The 24566-nt window shown below is 40.3% G+C and overlaps 1 protein-coding gene across 1 annotated transcript in view; it reads left to right on the forward strand.

Annotated features, from left to right (window-relative positions):
- Positions 1-18478, forward strand: part of LOC128870007 (uncharacterized) — a 59905-nt gene extending 41427 nt beyond the window's left edge. The window contains exons 4-5 of the mRNA XM_054112604.1: positions 14469-14538; positions 14787-18478. Coding sequence (XP_053968579.1) covers positions 14469-14538; positions 14787-14793 — 77 coding nt within the window. The 3' untranslated portion in view covers positions 14794-18478. The remainder of the gene's footprint in view (positions 1-14468; positions 14539-14786) is intronic.
- The last annotated feature ends 6088 nt before the right edge of the window (positions 18479-24566 follow it).

Below are 24566 nucleotides of genomic sequence, written 5' to 3' on the forward strand. Positions count from 1 at the left end.
TTGTTCTTGGGGACAGCTGCATGTTCTGCTTTTTGCGCTTAACTGCCGTACAACGCGTGTTTGTCTCGCTTACATGATTTTTTGACTTCTTTGATCGACTCATTGAACCTTCTTCCTGTCTCATTTTTCTGTACTCCTGTTTTTGCCAAATTCCCAGCACATTTGGCTGACATACGGTGTTCCATATGCTCCTAAGTCTCCTCGCTCATCGCAGGCTTTTTGCTTGATGGGCGAAAGCCAGGTATTTTTTCGCTGGCTTAGGCGTAGGCTTCTTTAGTGTTATTTCACAGGTCGTCAACAGCACATTCAGCTTGCTGCTTTGCAACGAAAGAGGCATTCAGTTCGATCACAAAGGCTTTCCGCACTTTATCTGACTTTAGCTTCGCGGAGTCAAATTTTTTGTTTGGTCTTTTTGACGTTTAAAACTGCGGCTTCTTTAAGGACGCCACCAGCGAATGATGGTGTTTATCATAGAATGAACAAAATTTCTATATTTCACATATTGATAATTCCGCTGATCTCTGCACCTCAATCAATAAATTGGAATAGGTATTTTTCTGTATAGCACACCACCAGGCAATATTTCCATATAGAAGAATGGGCCTGATAACTGCAGTATAAAGCCAATGAGCAACCTTAGGTTTAATTCCCCAGGTCTTACCTAAAGCTCTCTTACAGGAATATAAAGCTAGGCTAGCTTTCCTAACCCTTTCGAAGTGTCAATTTCCTATCTATGGTTAGTCCCATGTACTTGGTTTCTTCCGAAATCATAAGAACTTCCCCTTTAAGCATAATTGGTCTTAACTGAGGGATTCTATGTTTCCTAGTGAGCATTATGAGTTTTGCTTTGTCTGGGTTGACTCCTATACCACACTTTTCTGCCCACCTAGAAAGTATATCTATAGGATTTTGTATTAAGTCTCTTAATGTAGATACAAATTTACCAGAGACCGCATTAACAACATCATCGGCGTAAACTAGCACCCTATCGAGAGACGATTTTTTAAGGCCGGAATTGGATTGTAGTGATCTGGACAACGTTTCTTTTCAACAAGACGGCGCTTCGGTCCACACAAGCAATGAAACCATTGATCTTTTACGGGAAAATTTTCCAATGAAATAAACATCCGATCTTTATATTAAAAAATAGCAATTTTCTTTGAATATCAAAATAACACCTCTTATTAAAAAACCCTTTAGTAGGTACGAGCCCAGGATTCTGTGTCTCCTGTGACATAACGCCTCGCAGTTGGTGATTAAGTGTTCCAAAGACTCCTCTTCATTACGGCTGAATCTGTATGATCTTGTACTACATAGATAACCCTATTGTGTTAAAGTGTTTATTACAGGCAAAGTGACCAGTAAGTGCTTCACAGAAGCAAGTGAGGCCCTTTGTATCTAGGGTTAGAGCAGATTTTGCTCTGTTGTCATTGAAATTCAAAAACTTTTTGGAATGATTAAGGCCGCTTGTGCCCTTCCAGTGTTCCCTGATTTTAGTTCGGATCCATTTTTTGGTTTCCTGCTTTATATAATTTTTGTTAAAGCCGTAAAATCGGGTGGGTCCAATAAATAGCCTCATGACCCTGGTACCTTAATCGCTGAGACCTGATTATGAGTGCCTAGTTTGTTGAGTGCATTGTTACATTCTATTAGGGCCTTTGACTTGAATGTGAAGCTATTTAAACCTTTGAGAACCGATTGGCTGTGCGAAAGTATTTTAATTTTTACTTTCTCGAACCCTCTTTTGGATATGATTTCCACTGTTTCCATTATGGCGAAAAGCTCCGCAAGGAAAATCATAGTATCTGTACTTAGTGTTAGGGATTTGTGTGCTCTAGGACCCACCATTCCTGCTCCTACTCCTTGGAGCGTTTTGGAACCATCTGTGTACCATTTTTGTGAGTCACCATTTAGTCATGTTGGGTTAGTGTTCCACTCTTCCCTAGACGGGAAGATAACCTTGTATCTCTTTATAAAATTGAGTACGGGTTCTGTGTGGTCATTCGCCTGAGTTATGCATACTACATGTTGAACCCTGTTCAAAATATTGAGGTGTCCAGCAAGATCTGCTTTTATATGAAAAGAGAGTGCTTACATAGTAGCTTCCCCTTGTATTGCTAAATGTAGCGGTAGTTAAAACGTGCTTCCTTTCCAGAAGTTGGTGTAGTTCTCAGGGCCCCTGTTATGCTTAGGTACGCCAGCTTTTATAGTTTACCAATTTTTGATATATCAGTAGTTTGATTTGTTGTAACCCACCATACCAAAGCCCCATATAGTACAATAGGTCTTACAATTTGGGTGTAGATCCATAAGGTCAATTTAGGGTTCAGATCCCAGGATTTACCCAAGAGTTGCTTTGTTGCCCAAAAGTTTTTCGTTGCCTTTTTTATTACTGAGCTGAGGTGAGCCTCCCAACTGAGTGTTTTATCCAAGATAACTTCTAGATATTTAACCTTTTCCTTTAGAGGTACGTATATTCCATTTATTCCCACGGGGGGTATATTTAGAACCCCTTTTCCTGATAAATGGGATTATAGTGGTTATGGAAGGCTTGATTGATAATCCCTCTTTTCTACACCACTTCCAGGTTATATTTAAGTCATCCTGCATTAAGTCCTTTATAGTCCTTTCGTGGTTGCCTTTAATTATTACAGAAATGTTATCTGTATACTCTATTGTTTTATACCCTTTATTGTTAAGGGCTTGTACCAAACCGTCAGCCAGGATATACCAGAGCAAGGTCGATTATACCTCTCTTGTAGACATTTTTTCGCGGCTGTAACACTTAGGGTAACTTGCCCCAGAGAGGTAGTGATTATCCATTGGTTTAGTATGTTGCTTACCCATTTAAAAACTGCTGGATCGGCTCTCCTATTGGAAAGTGCCAATCTCCTTAGTACCGATTCTCCTAGACTCGCTTCAATGATTCTGCTATTTAGCATTTTTGCCAATGAAGCCTACCAAGCCCGGTTCTATCCAAGATCAGTGAGTATTGCATTGATTGCTTTCCCTTTAACATTGTTAAAGGCTCCTCCAATATCAAGAAAAGCAGGTAAAGTAAATTCCTGTTTGTGCAATGAACTCTCTGTCGTGTAAATAAGGTAGCTGTCTCTACCGATTTGCCCCTTTGTATAGGCATGTTGTGCCGAGATAAGATTTTTATCTATAGTTAGGCTTAAGTGAAATTCTATCAACTTCCTAAGGTTTTGAGTAGGAAAGAACAAAGAGATATCGATCTGAAGTTTTTTGGTTGAATATGAATGTGAGCTTTTACCAGCTTTTGGAATGAAAAAAAATGTAGTCCTGTCTCCATTTAAGAAGGTGCTAAGTACCCAGTGACTTTCTGCAGTTCTACGGGATAAATATCATCCGGTCCCGGTGATTTTAAGTGTTTGGAACTTTCAATCGCCCATAAGAGTCGGTCCTCAGATATAGCGTCTATTCTGACTTCACGGCAATGTTCCGTATCTGCCTATGCTATGCTAGTAATGTCGGAGCAGCCTGAAAAATTAGTGTTTAAAGAGTCTTTACTAGTTGTAGGGACGGACAGTTCCCAATTTTGAGAACTTCTCGCTAATATCTTTCAAAGTCTAGAAGTCGCAGTTGCCCCTTCAACTTCTTCGCAAAAGGATTTCCAAGATTACCTTTGGGCATTTCTAATTTCCTTCATATATATTCTCAGAGCATCTTTATATCCTTTCCAATCTTTTGCAAGACGTGTTTTCTTTGTCTTCTGCTGTGGTTTTGAAGCTTGCTAATTCAACCGTCCATCACTTAGGCTTGGGTTTACCGTTCAGTCTTCAGCTAAAGCAGCATTCATGTTATAGATGATCTTGCCAACCAAATTTTCTAGTCTTTCTATGCTTTGTGGTATAACAAATGGACAAATTTCTAGGGTAACCCCGATCCAATCTATATTTTTTTTTTTTTGTTTTTTTTTTGTTTTTGTCGGGACAACTAGCAAGTGCAGCACTCAGACATTAATTGAGTCCATTTTACTACACTTGGATTCCCTTTTAATTTTCTTTAAATCTACCCGATCTCCGAAGAAATCTGAGTAGATCTTGTGGTGGCAAGCAGCCAAGATGATCGCTTCTTAACACATCAGTGCCAAAGACCTCAAACCTGATTCGAGCGAAGGCGGGGCAGACACATAGGAAGTGGTCCGCCGTCTCATCCTCCTCTTCACAAGCTGGGCAGAGTACACTGTCGCTGCAGACACATATAGATCTGCCTCTCCATCTTTTTCCACAACAAAGTTCATCGCTTCTTGAACTGCATACACCTCCGCTTGAAACACAGACGCTGGATTCCACGTAGACCCCAGAGCCGGAGCCATGCTCGGTCCTGGAGCCATCCGTAAAAATGCGAAAACAGTGTTTGCCGGGCTCATTTTCTGAGTCTCCCCACAACTGAGCCTCTGGTAGCACTACACTGTATCTCTTTTCAAGTACGACTCTTGATGGCATGGAGTCAAGGGGCATGGAGAGAATCGTTGGAGCGATGTCCATGCCTTCCCTGTGTTCCAATGCCGGACAAGCGCCGTACCAGTTCCCACTGTGTTTCAGTCTGCAGATGGCCTTCAAGGCCTCCCCTTGGATGAAAGCATCAAGTGGTGGTAAACCAATCAGAGCATCTAGTGCCGGGCCTGAAGTAGTCGGAAAAGCTACGGTGCAACAGATGGCCACAGTGCGTTGTAGTCTCAATAAGGTCCTCCTGACTCCCACTAGAGGGAGTCTACTCATCCACACCACTGATGCATAGGTGATAATGGGTCTTATCATAACCGTGTGGATCCATAGGACCATGCTAGGACAGAGACCCCACGTTTTCCCAAAGACACCTTTGCACTGCCAGAAAGCTGTCAGTGCTTTGGATGCCTTTGTTTCAACGTGTGATTTCCATAGGATCTTACTATCGAGGATTACTCCAAGATATTTAATTTCCTTGGATAGCTGGATTGTGATTCCTTTTAGCTTTGGCAGAACGAGTCCATCAAGCTTCCTCCTTCTGGTAAAGAGGACAATACCAGTCTTGGCGAGATTTGCCGATAGCCCATTCGCACAGCACCAAGTGTCAATCCGATCCAGAGTTTTCTGCACTTTCCTGCAGATGTTCATAAGCGAAGGGCCTGTTACCAAACAAGCAACAGCGTCCGCATATGCTTGTGCGTAGACTCCCGAATAGTTTAAGGTGGTGAGTAGAGGATCGATTACCATGCACCAGAGCAATGGAGGCAACTTTTATTAACCCCGGATGACACCAGCAGATCTTCCTCTGCTCGTACCGAGACGATTCTTTGGGCCAGCATCGAACGAATACAATTCACTAGCATCTGGTCTATGCCGTGCCTGCTAGCAGAGTTACACATACTGTCAAAAGTGGCATTATCAAACTCCCCCTCTATGTCTAAAAAGATGCCCATAGCGTAGTTCCTTCTGTCGATGGCCAGCTCTACCCTAGCAACAAGATTTTGCAGTGCCGGCTCGCAGGATTTTCCACTCTGATAGGCATGCTGAAATAGAGACAGAGGGTGAGCCTTCAGCGACTCCTGACGTATGCGCAGTTCCACCAGTCGTTCAAGACTTTTCAGCATGAAAGAGGTCATTCTGATGGGTCTAAAGCTTTTGGGGCTGGTGTAGTCGTCTTTTCCAACCTTTGGGATGAAAGCGGCCCTCACATCCGCCAAGAGCGTGGTATATAAGCCAGTGCCAGGCATGCAGAGAAGATGTTCTTCAGGGCTGCTGTCACGAACTCTACACCCTCCGTCAGCATGGTAGGATATATGCCATCTGGTTCGGGCGACTTGTAGCCGCCAAAAGATTTGATGGCAAATCGAATGGCGGCCTCATTCACCACAGATCTGGCAACGAACCAGTCATGCCGAGAAGGTGTAACAACTGCCTCTGTCAATAAGGGCTGTTGCCGGCTGATGGTTATCTGATTACCAGGAAAGTGAGATTCCATCAGCAAGCTGAGTGTCTCACTTTGCCGCTCCGTCAAGGAGCCATCAGATTTCCTGAGTGACCCCAGCTTTGCAGTTGGGTCCCACCACAAGAACAGTCCCTTCCTTCCCTTCCCGGTTTTTGCTCTTGGTGTACGAGACGACTCGCCAAAGCCTCGAGTTGATGCCCGGAATCAGGGCACGTAGACAGGATAGGACATCCGCCGTAGACAGGTCTGGATCCGGAATCCAGCAGATGGCCTTCCTGAGGGGTACACTCTCCTCGCTGTAGACTGCGAAGCGAGTGGTCCCCATGGGGGGCACGTTATTGACCACGGTCCTGATCCACTCGAAGTGGGCCAGAGACGCGCACGTCACCTTTATGGTGCCGTCCTTTGTCTCATAGCCCTTCGCGTTGGCCATAGGGAGGCAATAACCTGACGCATCAGTTGACTTTTGCAGTATTTGATTTCTGCATCCATCAGCTGATGGTCAGGCCCCGTTTTCCAATCACAGCCACAGGCCGTGGGCCACCAGCCTTCTCGCTATAAGATGGCTTGGCCGCACCCTTGGATGTGCTTGGGCGAAGGTCCAGCTCCCGATCCTCCACTGACGAAGATTTTGCCGGGCAGACAACTGTGCTGGGAATTTTGTCGAGGCGCCGATAGGAACGTGGCTCAGCAGAACCTTTTCCCGCCACATTGACTGGCGCCAAGACCGCGCTCGTACCTTGGGGGGTCGTGGCTCGGCCATTGGCGGCAACCGCAGGGCAGGGAGGTGTGCTGCTTTCAGCCACCGTCTTTCTACGCTTACCTCGAGAGCGAGACAACTTGGGAGTGCCCATGCGCACCGAGGATTCGCTAGCTTCCGTGGGTGTCACTTCCGCTGACCGAGGTCTTTTGGAAGACACAGACGCAGAAGGGCCGGCAGAGCCACATGAAGATTTCTCCCGCATGAGCCTTGCCCGCCGCTTTCTTCTCTTCCTCCTTGCCACGCTCTTCGATTTCCCTGCTTCTTTGGGAGGTCGTGCAGCCACCGAAGAGACCTCACAACTCAGGCCCTCCGAAGCAAGGAAACGTTTCTCAGACTCTGAAGGAGAGGAGATTGCGATAGCAATCCCCGTCTCCTCCAGGATTCCCTCTCGCTCGTAGAGCTGAAAGACTTGGGTAATGGTTGGGGCCTCCAGAATCCATGCCCCTGCCACCGAAGCGGGTGGATTGCCACTTGTGTGGACTCCACCTGGAGTAATAGATCTATTGTTTTCCATTACCTTTTTGTTTTTTTTCGGGACTCCTCCCTAGCCAGTTTGGTTCGCGGCTATATACTTTTCCTAGTCTGTATTCCTGATATTAGCGCGAGGGTTAGGTTTCGGTAGATTGTTAATAGCCTCAAATGAGTTATGTTTATCTATAATCAGAAAAAAAATGTTCTTCAAACACTTTCCAGTTTCTAATTTTGTTAATAACGTAGTCAAAAGCCAAAGTAGCCTCTAACACTTCCTGTATATTAATACATATATATTATGTATGTATATATATATATATATATATAATTGGCACGAACACCATTTTTGGGTGTTTGGCCGAGCTCCTCCTGCTATTTGTGAAGGGACCTCCACAGATGGAGCGACCTACAGTTTCAAGCCGACTCCGAACGGCAGATATACATATATATATATTTTTTTTTTGTATGAGGAGCTTTTTCATGGCGGAAATATACTAGGAGGTTTGCGATTGCCTGCCGAGGAGCGACCGCTATTAGAAAAAACTTACTCGTTATTTTGGTCTTTCACCGAGATTCGAACCTATGTTCTCTCTGAATTCCGAATGGTAGACACGCGCCAACCCATTCGACTGCGGCGGCCTGTCTATTACTTATGACAAAAGTAGGTTTATTACCTTACATTATGTACATATCTGTTGTTTAGTTCCCATCACATAGTTAAAAAGACACTCACCTCTAGCATTAGTATCAGTGCTGCCCCATATCATTTGAAGCGCATTTACATCCGCACCAAAGCTTTGCGTCAAGCTTTTGCGCCTGCGTTAACAGATCTTTAAGTATTGATCTCTGTAGCTCCACATGTTCATGCGCGAGGTAACAGGAAGATAGCCAGCCACATCCGTTCGTTTCCTGACTCCAGACTGACGGTTAATTGATCAGTATCGCTGTAATTGGAAATCATGAAAGCATTTGTCCATTTTCTTATTACATGCTCTAGGGTTACCTTTGTTGCGTGCATACCTCAGCTTATGTTTTTAAGTCCTTAGTCTGCACTCAAGACCCATTGTTCTTGAATCAGGACAATACGATGTCCACCTTTTGACAAGTGGATTCTGAGGTTGGCGGAAGCAACCTTTGAGTGGTTACTGGACTTTATCTCCATCACCGTTTTATTAGTATCTTCTGAGTTTGATGCCAGTAACTCTTCTTCATCAGAGAGAGTAGTATCAAAAAACCTGTCTAACAAGGAAGAGATACTGCCATCGGCAGATGCCCTTGTCGCAGTATTAGGGCCAGAACCAGATGCAACCATGAGGCCTACCTTATCTCCAACCGGGTCCTTTGAATTAGATGTCCTGTCCTTATTATAGACCCTCAGTGTTATAGACGAAAGTCGGTAGCTTACTACACCGTCAGATCTCGCCAGTGCGCCCACCGAGTCTTTGCAGACTACGAAAGTAGCGCTTCGGCACTCACCCTTGGGATCGTCGAGCTTTGTGACCTTCTATGACGATCAAGGAAGCTCAGGATTGTATACCTGAAGCATTTCAAGTATCATTTGAGGGTTTTATGGGTCCGCTGGCTCTAGCTCTTGGTAAACTCAGAATAACATCACTTGAAACTACCTCAAGCTTAGACCAAGGCCATGCCTCGCTGATCCTAGAAATGGTTTTTTTATAAAGATCAGTTGCTTTACATGGTTCTGATACCATCCACTATCGCGACAGAAAGGAGCTGGACCAGGACTCTCCTTTAGAATTTGGAAGAAAACGCTCGAGAGCCTGAGTTCCACTCTCTTCCAATTGTCAAATGAGATAGTGCTGTCAACTTTGCTCTTGTCAACCACAGCCCATAATTCCTGGAGAAGTCTTGCTCTGTCGGGGCTTCTTCACTGTGCTGCGGTTGCTGGGTGCGTCATCCGACAGCTCACGTTTTAGGTTCGGTTCAGAGGCCCGAAGGGCCTGTTACCTGTCACCTTTGTCGCACAGCTGAAAGAGTTCTTCTGTTTGTCAGACCACTCCTTCTCTAGAACAGTTTTTAAGCGTTCCAGTAGCCGGAAGGAAGCACGCCTCTTCTTGTAGCTATGCCGTGCAGGATCTGCTACTGCGGAAGTACCAGTGGCTTCTGACTCCGTTTTGCCACCTTTACCAATGCCTGTCCCGGTGTTGGTTTTGTTAATTTTTTTTTTTAATACATACATTTTTACAATATAAAATGCATAACATTGTTTGTTGACACTGCAAATATGATAATTTGGTCATATAAAGAGAATTTTGTGAAGAGATTTCCACAGTCCCTTCCTTAAGTTAACAGCCATCATGCCAGGTCATGTGGTTTGATTCGAAGGAGTCGTCGGTTTAGGCCTGAGGTGTTGAGGAGTTTGCTAGCTTCCTCATTCACGTGCCTTTGAAGCCTGAGGGGGTGGGCTTCTGCTTCTTTTTAATGTATTCAGCGACTGTAGGGATCTTGAAGTCACCATAATATCCTTTTTGCCAACGAACCAAGGTGAGATGAGAATATCTCGAAGGATTTTATTCTGGAGTCGTTGAAGTATATATATTTATATTACTTTGACCGGTGCAACCCCATAGTTGCGCGCCATAGGACCACGTAGGTTTTATAATTTGTTTATATTTGCCTTTTAATTTTTATTATCTTCAGATGAATTTCGTGGCGTTTCATGCTCCTTCCATCGAAACTTAGTATCGAGCGTTATGCCAAGGTATTTGGCAGTATTTTCATGTGGTACAGCGGCACCTAGCAGGATTACTGGATACTGATTCATTTTTTTGTGGGTGAAGTTTACATTAACTGACTTGGTATTGTACAATGTTATGCACCAAGTCGTCGTCCGATCTTCAAATGCGTTTGTTGCCATTTGAAGTTTGGTTCCAGCTTCTTCATTCCTTTTTCCAATTGTGATCAAGCTATTCGGGGGTATCGGCAAGTCTCTGATATATAGAAGGTATAAGAGCGGACCAAGAATGATTCCTTCCGGCACACCAGCGTTTCTTCAGGGTTAGAGTATTCATTTACTTGTTTAACGCGTGACGTTCAAGAGTACTGCTGAACACACGTTATTCTGTTCAAAGGAGTTTTCTATTTCAGCTTTGATTCTGTGCACCTGATCGATGGTTTAGTACTTACTGCGAAAGCCAAATTGATGCGAAGGTAACAAATTTTTAGAGTCGATAATTGGCGCCAATCGATTGAGGATGAGCTTTTCAAATAGTTTACCAATTTGAGGTAGCAACGAGATTGATCGGTGTAAGGAAACAAGATGTAGATTTTTCCTGATTTTGGAATCATTATCATTTCTGCAACTTTCATAGTGTTGGAATATAGTGGAGATGAATTGAATTATTAAATAACTTTACTAGTTTAACCAAACTTATGTAGGGTAACTTTTTTAACACCTCAGCTGTAATTAAATCGAATCCTGCCGCTACTTTATCTCTTAGTTATTTTATTTCTCTTTTGAGTTCTTTTATGGTAATTAATGAAATAGGGATGTTTTCGTTCACAGTAAGAGCATACAAGCTCTCACATTGATTTTCGTTGGGTTGGATGGTTTTGTTAAGTGTTTTGCAAAAGCGATTGCCTTGTACTAGTCACTTTTTGCCCCCACAGTATTGTTATCTTTGGTATTGTTATACTTGGTGATGCGAAAATTTGAGGTATTTTATTTGTACCGTCACTTCTGCTGTTGGCAGGTTTGTTCTCAACGCCAGCTTTCGTCGTACGAAATGGACTAGCCCAGAAAGACTTATTTATACTGACACTCCACTGGGCTTGGTTTTTGCAAATTCTTTTCTCTCTTTCTCAGTCTTTTGCATTTAGAACTGTTAGTCCAAAGAAGTCTATGAAACGATGACTATGCACGATCACCGTCCACCGTGGCAGACATGGTGATCTCATAAAGGAAAGGGGAAACGTAATGGTCAACCATACCAGCTCTCCATTGCACGGCAAGGCCATGGTTATACCCCGAGGAGACCGGATATCGAGGTAGCTCCATAAAAATGCGGCTGGAAAACCCCCCTGACTGCAAACCACCCAATAGGCACGGATCACATAACACCCTGAGTTAGGAGCGGTTTTTTTAGCAGGGTTTACTCTCTCCGCCCGATCTATCTTAGCCAATTGTACATCATGTATAATATTTAATCCCGCTATATCCGAAGGTGTAGCCAAAAAGTGAAGGCCCAGATGTGCAAATCTTTGCCAGACGAAAGCAGGTCAGCTGAGAAGAAGGTGCTGAGATGATTTCACCTCGTCCTCCAGACAGCTTCTGCAGAACGAACTTGAGGCAAGTCTCACCGCATGGCCACCTAACGGACAATGTTCACTGAGGATACCCACCAAAATCGAGAGCTGCGGCTTTGTTAGCCATATAAGTTCTCTCGAGCACCCCTGAACTACCCGTGGCCAGAAGGATCTCGGGACTTTGCACATTTACGCACTAGCCCAGCGCTCGCTGAGTCGACGTGAGGCCCATCCTTCCAGAAGCAGACCACAGGTTCTGAAAGGAACTCAAACTTCTCATTCTGCGACGAAACTGACTCCAAGGTCTCCTGTTTAGCCAGCTTATCAGTCCAGCAGTTTCCCTCTATACCGCTGTGACCGGGAACCCAAATGAGCGTGGTATTGAACGCTCAAATAACGAGTCCAAGGCCCTAGCTACCGCTTGGCTGTCGGAGTAAATATTTACATACCTAACGCTACCTGAGCAACCAATCCACTGCTTCCTTAACTGCGGCTACCCCCGCTTGAAAAACACTACAGGGATCCGGAAACCTGAATTGGAGCTTTAAGGGGAGCTCCTCAAAGAATAGTCCCCCACCAGTCCCTCCGTCCCACTTGGAGCCATCCGTGAACATGTTTGCCATGCCTTATCGCCAAATGCTACACCCGCCTATTCATCTCTTGATGAAATATGAGTGAACAAAGCTCCGCTCGAACATTTCAATCTGATTGCGGCCCGTGCAGCGGTAGTTTTCCCTGCAATGTCCACGGTTGCCACATTCAGCATAACGTTGAGCGCCAGAGTAGGAGTGGTGCGGAGTGTCTCACCGAAGTCCCAGGTACGTTACCCTGTCAAAGAGCACCAACGGAGCGCCCGCTATTGAAGGGAGAAAAATTATAGGTATTTATATCTCCTCGTAAATAAGACGAGCTCCGTCTTCAGATGCTTTATCGAGAGGCCGCAATTTGCGGTCCATTTCAAGACTAGATTGAGATAACCCTGCATTAATTCCATCAGAGTATCTAAAAACTTTCCTCTGACAATAAGTGCCACGTCACCCGCGTAAGCAATCACATTGCAGCCCAGCTCCACCACCTCCTCCAGCTCCTCCATCAAGTCGTTAAGTACAAAAGTTCCGAGTAGTGGCGAGAGAACACCGCCTTGCGGAGTTCCTCTGTTCACTTGCCGGCGGAGAGAGGTCCCGCCCCACTCTGATCGTTGACCCGTGACCGTTCTATCGCTAAGCATCTTGTGGATAAGCCTAATAAGTTCGATTCTGACTCCTAGTTTAACCAGAGAACTGGTGATTAGCTCCGGGAGGACATTGTGAAAAGCCCCCTCAATGTCGAGTGAACATAGTGAACTCCTTCTGATAGAGGGACACCTCGATGTCCTTAACAATAGTATGGAAGTCAGACTCTATCGATCTGCCTTTACATTAGGCATGTTGAGCGCATGATAAATGACCGCGAGGAATCTCACACCTAATCCAACACAGAAAGGCAACATATTTTATGAGAAACCAAATCACCAATAGTGAGTCAATGACAATGTATTTCAGTACTGGCATAACCGAGTTAACCCAGTTGGAATGTTCTTTTGCAACTAGTGTATAAAAGAATACGGCTATTTTAACTTGTGACTTTTTTTTGTAAAATAACTCTTCTTGCTGTATGCTTTCCCAACGGTCAATACTCCATGATAGTTGCTTTAGTTAAGCCCTCCCATTTCCGCATTATAAACCTTCATTTTCAATATTTGGGGAACATTTTTTTAGTCATTTTTAGAAAAAACTTCGGTAAAGTATTGAAATAGACTTAATGGTATTATAAAAAGAAAAATATCCTGTTCGAAAGCACCAATCTTAATAATTTTTTAATGTATTATTGTAACATAAAATTGTTTCAGCAGTTCAACCATGCTTTGGATTATGTGGGTTAAGGTGTTATTCTGGTTTCCGTATTTATAGTTATGATATTAAGAAACTAACAATCATTAGAATAATTTTTGGTAGCATGTTTGTATATATAAACCATATCTTATTTTCAAACGAATATCATACTATATTTACTAGATCGTCTACTAATACATTTAAACCCTTATATGGATATTTGTGCTTAAGTAAGTAATTGTCGTATCCATTAAATTTCTAAAAATAAATAATCATTTTTATTTTAAAAACGTATAAGCTAAACTACTGTTTTGTCTATGTAACTCTATTAAAAATATCTTAATGTAAATTTATATATTGTATGGCACATAGTACATATTGGCATTTCCATCATAACCATTGTAACGATCGATATTTATTTTGGCAAAAGTCTTAACATATAGATCTTAATTAGTCCTATAATTCGAGCTAAAGTTGATTTTGGGAAACTTTCGTTTTCAAGATAATTACAAAAAACCAAGGCATTCGCACAGGGAAAGAACATAAGTGTTTCGCAGCCAACAATTCAATCGTAAATATCAGCGAACCTGAGGCATTATTTGAATGTGAATAATTTTAGAATATTGTGCATTGATGTCTTTTGAAAATGGTTTTAATAAAAAATTATTAATCCTTCCTTTCACTAAGTTTTAATCACTGTCGCACGTGAAATTTTTTTCCGACATGATATTTGTGTTGTGTTTGTTGCCCCTTATATTATATCGTATATGAGCTCATTAAAAGTGTTTTTGAATTAACAAGCGTTCGGAGTATTTATTTTCACATAATAACAACAAACTTAATACAAATATGGAGCATGAACAAAGTATTGTGTAGAATTAAATATAATAAACAAAAATAAAGTTATATAACAATAGTATCAGGAACATCTCGAAATGGCCTATTATGGATATACATACATAAGTACATTAAATTTTATTGTTTCCCTATAAAAATATACTAAAAGAAAGTATTGTAATTTTACTAACTTTTAATATTTTCTCTTCAATGGACCCTCTGGTGGAAATGCCCATATGTTTATATAATTAAGGTTTGTGTGATTTTAATTCTGCCTCGATTTTTTACATAATTTCCTTTTTTCCAAATACTTGATTTTTGTCTAGGTAATAATATGAAAAAATGCCGTGCTCGTTTTGGTTTAGATCAACAGAACCAGTGGTGCAAGCCCTGCAGGTATGTATTCGGGACGTCCATTATTTCTAAAAAATACGTATATGTGTACGTAAACTTTATATAATTATATAAATATACATATGGATGTCGGAAAATATTTTAATACATAAGATCTTTGCCACACACATAGTTTTACAAATACTTATAAGCTAACAAATTTATTTATACCTCAAAATCGATTCAATAGCAAATTTATTACTTAATTATTAATAGCCATGGATTATCTGGTTTTAAATTGTTATTTTCAGATATTAAATGCGATCCCTACAAGAAAACTGACCATGCTGTGACCCCTCAATTCCCCACGAAATTCTAAGGCAAATTTATTACTTAATTATTAACAGAAATACATTTTCAGGTTTTGAAATTATAATTTCATAAAATACAGATTTTAATTTCCCACCAAATTTATGGGCAATACGAAAAGTATGATGCACGAACACACTATGGTGTCAACATTCATTTTCAACACATACTATATGTAGGTCTCTTAATGCACTTATTTGTGTCCCACTTTGCTCAGTGGGATTACTTTTTCAAAGCCATAAAATAAATGTTTATTAATGATGTGCGATGAATTAAATGATTTTTTTAGTGTAGTTTCGGTCATTGGCCTTTTTCTTGTGGGGATAGCTCTTGATGATGTCTCTGAGAAAGAAATATTTCTAAAATTTTGTACAATAAAAATTCAGAAAATTGTATAAAAAGTTCAGCATAGAGGAGTGTGGTCTAGGTTTGGACGCTGTCTACGGCGGGGCACAACATTCATTCTATTATTTCATACTAGCGCCATCTTTGTTGAAGTACAAATCTTTACAAGATAATACAACTTGAGACGATCGGGAAAAAATACACTAGCAAACAAACATACAAATCAAACTGCTTAGTAAACTTGTTTGTCGAATTTGTCTTAAATTTTTTTCCCCCCGTAAAGCATAAAAAATACATAAAAAAGGACTCCAGAAACACTGAGTTGCTGCCGAATTAACAAACAAAGCAACTACCAAAGTATTAATCAAAACGATTATTAAAGAATCGATGCCTCGCTGCTTTAACTGAATTAATTCGATAGCTTGCATCGACAGGAAGCTAAAGATTTAATTTTCTATTCACAATGGAAAACTTAATATGTCGAATTTTTTATTTAGATTTTTTTGGCCTTTTTATAACATTAGTTATGTAGAGAATCTTTTACCAAATACCTTTTCTGTATATGTTGAATAAAATGAAGTAACAAATTTGGTCAAAAGCATTATACGGAGGGCTTTTTACTTAATTTTATAAGTCGCTGACGAATTTGTTAGCGATTTAACCCCTTTTCCTTCATTTCCAGCTCATTTTTAATTATTTTTCATTATATTTAATTGATTTTGTCTTAAACGATTTGCAATAATCGGAAAAAATATTCCATTAATAGAGCTTTCAAACCATATGAGACAAAACGTGTAACTCGACCTACATAGGTAGTTATGCGCAAAAGTTTATAAGTCTTCTACTTATAATTGCCGAATATATCGTATATCGTAACAAAAGTCGTTGCTTAAAAAAATTACAATTAGGAATAGGCGGTGGATGTGGCAATGTTTTTTACTCTTGTTAGAAGATTACCCGCTGATCCCGATCCCTTACCATTTTATCATATTAATTCGTCGAATGATTAACTAATTCCTACCAAATAACTGTTTATGTGGGTGAGATGTAATTCATGTTACAAAATAATGAAATTTGGCACGCACCTGGATAGGAGATTTACTTAGAGAACAAACACATTTACAAAACGCAAGATTCTCGGTCTGAATCTCAGAAATCTACATTATATAAACCGACAATATCAATTATGAATTTACAATGAAGTACATAAAGCCGATCTGCACTTTAACATTATTTTGCATACTTTAACATTAGTTTTTGTCCACTTATGAAGTGATTTTTAATCACTTTATATATAAAGGGTGATTTTTTAGTTTTATATATGTATATAATTGGCGCGTGCCCCCCTTTTGGGTGTTTGACCGAGCACCTCCTCCTATTTGTGGTGTGCGTCTTGATGTTGTTCCACAAATGGAGGAACCTAGAGTTTCAAGCCGACTCCGAACGGCAGATATTTTTATGAGGAGCTTTTTCATGGCAGAAATTCACTCGGAGTTTTGCCATTGCCTGCCGAGGGGCGACCGCTATTAGAAAAATGTTTTTCTTAATTTTGGTGTTTCACCGAGATTCGAACCAACGATCTCTCTGTGAATTCCGAATGGATCGTCGCCGTTCGCAGCAATTGGGCCTCTGTTACTCAGCAACGTGGAAAATTTTGCGAAAGGATTGAGGTGTGAAGCTTTTCCATATACAGTTGGTGCAAGAATTTTTTTATATTTTTTATTTTATTTTTTTTACATTGCGACTAGTTACAAAGACAAATTTTATTAACTAACGAGCAATTTGTTTAGAATTTAAAAAATAAGGTATATACAACAATTAACGCTAAGGTGTGGTTAGTACATTAAATCTTTGGGCTTTTTGCGTTTCAGTCTTCTTCTCCAATTAGCTGGATTAACAAGAATAGAGGCCTCCGTATTAACGTGGTTTTTTAATCTTTCATCGTGGGCTTTTGCTATCTTTTTTATTGTGTCTGCCACCGAGTCAATATTTAGGTCGCGCTCAAGATCGGAGCTACGGATATACCACGGAGCACCGACTGCATATTTAATAATTTTATTTGAGAGCCTTTGTATAGATTGAATGTTACTTTTGCTGGAGCAGCCCCATAAACGTGCGCCGTAGGACCATACAGGCTTCAGAATTTGTTTGTATACAATCATTTTATTATTGGTGGATAGTGCTGATTCCTTTCCCATAAGTCAATACATATTTCTGTATTTTAATTCCATTTCTTCTTTCTTTTTCTTTACATGGGCGTTCCATCTTAGCTTGGCGTCTAGAGTCATGCCCAGATACTTTGTAGTATTTGAGTATGGAACCTGTCTACCATTTAAATATATTGGAACATATTTGATTTTGTTTTGGGTGAAATTTATATGCACAGACTTGCATTCATTTAATTTAATATGCCATTTATTGGTCCAGTCATATATTTCATTTATGGCTAATTGTAATTGTGATGTCCATGTGTTTTTCGTGTTTCCTATCGAAAGAATAGCTGTATCGTCGGTAGCTGTTACGCAGTTTGAATTGCATGGCAGATCGCATGTAAAGAGCAAATACAATAAAGGGCCAAGTACGCTTCCCTGGAGAACCCCTGCTTTGATTGGTTTGAGACATAAATATGAATCTTCTTGTTTTACTCTGAAGTAAAGGTCGGATAAATACGAATGTAGGATGGTGAAGTACTGCTTGGGTAGCAACGCATTTATTTTCTTCTGTAGCCCATAGTGGCATAGTTTGTCGAACGCCTTGGATATATCAAGGAATACCGCAGAGCAGGTTTTTCTTTCTTCAAAAACATTTTCTATTATTCGCACTATCCTATGTACTTGATCGATAGTCGAGTACTGGTGCGGGATCCAAATTGGTGCGTCGGTATAATTTTCTTGTTTTCTATTATTATGTTGATCCTTTTGATTAACAATTTTTCCACCATTTTCGATAGTATTGGAAGAAGCGAGATAGGCCTGTATGATGTTACATCATGAATATCTTTACCTGGCTTATTGAACATAACGACTTCCGCTGTTTTTCATATTATTGGAAAATATTTTAGCTTAAATGTGGTTTTGACGATATTCGTCAATACAGCAATAATATTGTTCGGGAGCTGTTTCAATATTTCAGTAGTAATAAGGTCGTAGCCTGGCGATTTTTTTATCTTTAGATATGAAATTTCTTCTAATATTTCGTCTTGTGAAGCCGGAGGGATCTCATTTATAGCATTGCTATCGAATGCATATGGTGTGAACTTCACCTCGAGGTAGTTTGCGAATGTATCTGCTTTTTGTTTATTTGTTTTGGCCCACTTATTGCCATGTATCTTGATGGGTGTGTTCTGAGATAATGGTTGTAGTAATTTTTTGGTACATTTCCACAGTGAATAATTTGTCTTCCGTTCATTTGTTAGTTCTTGCAGGTATTTTGTGAATGAACTGTTTTTGTACGCTTTAATTTCGTCGCTAAGTTTTTTGGTTATTTTATTTAGCTGAGCTTTGTCAAGAGGTGATCTTGTTTGATGCCATCTTCTTCGTATTTTCCGTTTCTTCAATACCATTTCCTTTATTTCTTTGGTATACTTGTGACCTGAAATGGTTTTCCTTATAGTTGGTGTACTCTGCCAAGCTGCGCGTTGGATGTTATTTGTCAATCGAAGTACTTCGTCATCGAGTTGATCCTTTGTGTTGATTATCGGCAGGTGGTCATCTGGGCCTTCCAAAATGTGTTTAAAGTAATCCCAATCTGTAAGGTGGTTAGTCAGTTTAAATGGATGTTGTATTGTCGTTACATTTTCGTGCAGTGTTAGATAAATAGGAGAGTGATCTGATAACATATCCATGCCATTCTCAATGTTTACATAAGCGGTGGATACTTTTTTAGCGATGAGAAAAGCAATTAAGTTCGGTGTTTTATGTGGATCTGATGGCCAGTACGTTGATCTGCTCGTCGATATAGAAATGCATCCTGTCTTCTTAAGTGCATCGTAAAGTTCTCTTCCTTTGGTTGTTGTGAGTCGCGATCCCCAGTGAGTATGCTTGGCATTAAAATCGCCTATTTTTGTGGCTGTTTATCATTTCAATATATTGAGCGCATTTGATTGTATGTCGTGGAGGGCTATATACCGCGGAAATTGATATTTCAGTTTTGGTGTATATCGTAACAGTTGTTACCTGGAATTCTTCCGTGAATGTTTTTTGATCTTCGTGATGTTTCAAGTTTCTTTTGATGATAATTGCACTCCCTCCTCTTGCGCGGCTGCTAGAATTGAAGCCGAACGAGCTACCGCAAAACAGAATTTTTGGTGAATGGGCTCTTGGAAAGTTGGCCGAAGATCCACTTTTTTATCGAAAAATTGTCTTCAGCGACGAAGCTCATTTTTGGATCAATGGGTATGTAAATAAGCAGAATTGTCGACTTTGGAGTGAAGATCAGCCAGAAGAATTTCAAGAGCTACCAATGTATCCAGAAAACGTCACGATTTGGTGCGGTTTATGGGCTGGAGGTATCATTGGACCGTACTTCTTCAAAGATGCTATGATGCTGCGAATCGTAACGTAACTGTGAATTGTGAGCGCTACCGTAAAATATATCCAACTTTTTTTTGCCCAAACTGCAAGAGCTTGACTTGCATGACATGTGGTGTCAGCAAGACGGTGCCACATGCCACACAGCACGCGTAACAATGGATTTGTTGAGAGGCGAGTTGGGTGAACATTTTATTTCACGTTCGGGACCTTCCAATTGGCCACCCAGATCGTGCGATATAACGCCTTTAGATTATTTTTTGTGGGGCTATTCTATTCAGACAAGCCTGCTTCAATTAACTCATTGGAAGACAACATTAAAGCATTTATATGTGTGATACCGGCCGAAACATTGGAGAGAGTATGCCAAAATTGGACTAAGCGGATGGACCATTTGAAGCGCAGTCGCGGTCAACATTTGCATGAATTAATCTTCAAACATTAAATTATGTGGACTGTACTATCGATTTAAATAAAAATGTCATGCATTTTTCTTAACTTTACGTGTGTTTTTTTGAAAAGCTTTCCTATAGCTCTTAAAAAATCACCCTTTATATAATTGGCGCCTACACCCGTTTTTGAGTGCTTGGCCGAGCTCCTCCTCCAATTTATGGTGCGCCTCTTGATATTTTACCATAAATAGAGGGACCTACAGCTTTAAGCCATTCCTAATGGCAGATATTTTTTATGAGGAGGCAGAAATACACTCGGAGGTTTGCCATTGCTTGCCGAGGGCGACCACTATTAGAAAAAAGTTTTTCTTCATTTTGGTGTTTCACGGAGATTCGAGCCGACGTTCTCCGAATTCCGAATGGTAGACACGCACCAAGCCATTCGGCTACGGCGGCCGAAGGGCGGTTATATTCTCTTTAATTAATTTTATTATCTGTTATATTCAATTAACACTAATTATAAAAGAAAAAAGAACTTATAACGAAACAAAAGCATTGGAACATTTTATTAAAAAATAAAAAGCAATAACAAAATAGTAGCATATAAACAAATTAATATTTTGGCATCGATAAAATCAATTTTCAACTTTGCTTTTATTGATGTAACACGCTTCTTAACGTGCCTATTTATTATAGCTCTACCTACAAATGTCCAATTGGGTTTAGATCAGGCGAATGGGGCGTATGCAAGAATGTATGTATGTTTAATGTGGTGCGCAAGTCATATATGCACATCGTGAGCAGTATGCTCCGGGTCATTATCGTGTTGAAATGCGAATTAGTCTAGCAATTTCAGCTTTTCGGCGCTTTTATTGACGTTTCTCTTCAGGATTTCTGTGTAATATCTCTTATCTATGATGCCGTCAATGAATTCCAGCTCACCGACACCTGCAGCGAATATGCAGCCCTACACTATGACTTGTTTAGATACTCCTTAAAATAAGCAAAACGTTTCTTTTGGTTCACTTTTGAAATGAGAGGTTTGCGTCTAACCCCGGGAGAATTGTAGTTCTCCACATGCAATGCTCTCCGGACCCTTATTGGATGAATATCCTTTTCCATCTCTTCCTTAACTTCCGCTGCGATTTGTGTAGAGAATATTCTTCGGTTTTTTCATCTTCCTGACTATTTGGCACCGTTCGCGGTCGTTTGCAGCCTTAGGCCTGTCCGTACGTTTCACACTTTGGAAACGTTGAACAATACTTCGTATGGTATAGCGGCTTCTGTCAATCATTTCACCAATCTCGGCGTATGACAAATATAGTATTATTTCGAGTTGAGATTCGGTGGTTTCAGTTTTTTTGCTGCTAATTTTACTACAAATTAAGCAAAGTTCGCAATAATTGAAGGCACTATGTTGTTAGCACATTTATTTTTGACAATAACGTGATTGCTTGTGTAGTCATAACGGGTATTTTGAAAAGAAGTTGCTGGATCAATCAAATTTAGACGAAATAGCCCGATAAAACTTAACCAATACTTTTGTTTCGTTATACTAAGTTTTTTTTTTCTTTTATATTTACTATGAACTAGAATGAGTATAATATATAATTTGTCCTCCTGTCTAGTGAGTTTTGTTTGTGAATAAAAATCACTCCATAAGTGGACAAAAAATTAAGTTAAGTTAAAGTGGAAGTATCTTTCTGTGTCAATAATTTTGTTTATCACTATAAATCCAGAAGGCACTTATTGCAGTTTACATCTTTCTTTCTATCTCGAAGTACATTGGCAGAGAATAGTCTCTGTTTCACCACTTCAATCTTGGTGCCGTATTGGCAATAATACATTAATTTCAGTGGGAAGAGCCCAAGGTTTCAGTATGTTCCGTTCCTGGCACTATCGTCATAGAGGAGTCTAGAAAGTGTGTCTCAAGAAGTAGTGTATCTTTCTCCTCTTCTCTTTCGGTGAAAGCGCCATCTACTTTTTTGAGGTTGGTCGGTAATATACTACTGTCCTGAGATATTAATCTCCTCCGTATATAGAGTTTGGGATCCTCGCTGATCTGCTCAATGTTTTCGTAAAAACTTCTGGAACTGTAAGGTTCGCTTTTAAAATCCCCGGATTCTGACCTGACTTTGATTCTTTTGGACCTATTTCTCAGCTAATATAATATAACATAGGTCATTATTCCACTACAGCACTTCTTTAGCAGAAGTTACTTTACTTTTTGGTTAACTGTGCTCATAAGGCTTTATTAACACTTCCGACAGTAGTTCAATAATTCTAATGTTCTTATCTAAACCTAGCTTGCCTAGATTCGTTTTTAGATTCCGTAAGTATATCTGCCTTTCTCGATTTCCTAAGGATTATGTTAATTGTTGGTGAGCCGCCAATGCCAAATCATATTATCCTATGATCGGACATCAACGGTTAATAAGATACTGTCTAATTTCTTATTATATTGTTATATCAACCTCCAAAGAATTATGGCGTTGGAATTTGCCCGCGGCAACGGATATCGTAAGCGGCGACTAAAATTCACAGTTCAACCTGTTCACGCCAGTTCAAAAAAATCGGCTTAATACCGTTGGGAACATTTGTTATTATACTATTATAAAATTTGTTATAAAATTTAGCACAGAGAAATACTTTAAATCAATGAAAGAGGAACAATAGATCTTGCACATCGCAGTGCTAAATCTCCTTATAATACGATAGTATATAGACATATCATGACCCAAATTACCTGGGCATTTGTTTGTTGCGACCAAACCTCTAATCTGGCCTCTAAGAACCCAAGGTTCTTAGACCTACACTATGCTCAGATAATTGCCCTTCCGATTACAGCTTTGGCATGGTAAAGATTTATTTGGGCCTTATTAGAGCTGGACATCGGTTTTTATTCTTCTTTAACGCTTTGTCTTCAGCTACTGCCATAACTTTCATCTACTGTCTGACGATGAGACTCCATCGGAGCCTCCTATGCCGAGTTTTCTCAACGCAGTAAGTTTCTAACTACCAATGTAGGTAAAGTCATGCCAAACTTTATGCCTGTGTCTAGGGTGTTCCCCCATGTTTCGGTACCCGAGCAATTATTGTTTTTTTATATGTTAATGATCTTCCTAAGATATTGAACCATAGTAAAATCCATATGTATGATAAAAATTTGAGTTAACAGCTTTTACTGCAGCGGCGACGATGTGTACAGCCGCCTACCCGTCTCTGATTAGACATTCGTCATCCATCCGGTATTGAACCAAAACACATGTAAGACTTTTACAAAGATAGCGATTAATAAATACCTGAAACGTCGTTACATCCCACGTGTCGCAAACATACAAAGTCTGTCTTCATGTACAACGATCCCATATCTTGTCCAGCAAGGTGAAAACATCACACCTTTTTGTCTCTTCAAGACTCAATACAGCCATTCAGACTCCACGATATGGCCTGTTTACTGCATTCACTTGCTGAATTGTAAGGCGGTAAAAGTGGCGGTAGTATACATCCTAAGTATAGCTCTTAGCTCTTTTATAACTTATAGTTTTTTGGAGACCCCTTTGCATGCTAGCGCTTCTCATATGGCATCCTCATTGAGAGTTTAATACATCAGCAGCGTTGTAAGAAACCTGCTAGTCGGACAATCTCATATTGATTACGTGGGTTATGAATTTGTAAAAGTAATATAACAAATGGCTCTTGGAAGGAAAGTAAAACTCGTGCTCTCACCTTAGGGCCAGCTTTGAGAAGTTCTGGTTAGTAGGAATACCACTCATTATGTGACTTGATGTTTTTCTTAGCAGCTGATTATAAAGGGTTTTCCAATAAGAGGTGTTAAATGATGTTTATTCATTATAAAGAGGAAGGTATGCCGTTAAAATAACGTCAGGAAAATGACCAACACGACCACGCTTACAGGACAATATCCTTTTCATGAAATTTTCCATAACCGAATTGCAAAGTGGCTGCCATATGTCCTCTATAGCCTCACGAATTCCATCTTTGAGGTCTTGAATCGGCCCTAAGTTGTTGCCGTAGACCTTTTCTTTCACGTGGCCCCAAAGAAAAAAGTCACAAGGTTTTAAATCACAAGATCTCGGTGGCCAATTGTGATCGCCTCTTCGAGAGATAACACGGTCCGGAAACTTTTCCGGTAAAAGATCAATGGTTTCGTTGCTTGTGTGACACGTAGCGCCGCCTTGTTGAAAATAAACGTTGTCCAGATCAAAACCATTCAATTCCGGCCATAAAAAACCGTCAAAAATCTCTCGATGATCTCGAGCTATCCAAAATATCACCTGTTATTAGAAAACCCTTTAGTAAGTATTGTGGGATATCCAAAATTGTTATTTATTCACTTTAAAGCCGAGCTACTGAAATAAGATGATGTTCGATTTGATTTTTGGAGTTTCGATTAGAAGAGGTCCATATCGTTGTATTATAAATACGTTTGCGA

Source organism: Anastrepha ludens, chromosome X (genome assembly GCF_028408465.1).
Source record: "Anastrepha ludens isolate Willacy chromosome X, idAnaLude1.1, whole genome shotgun sequence".
In the NCBI taxonomy this organism is placed as follows: Eukaryota; Metazoa; Arthropoda; class Insecta; order Diptera; family Tephritidae; genus Anastrepha; species Anastrepha ludens.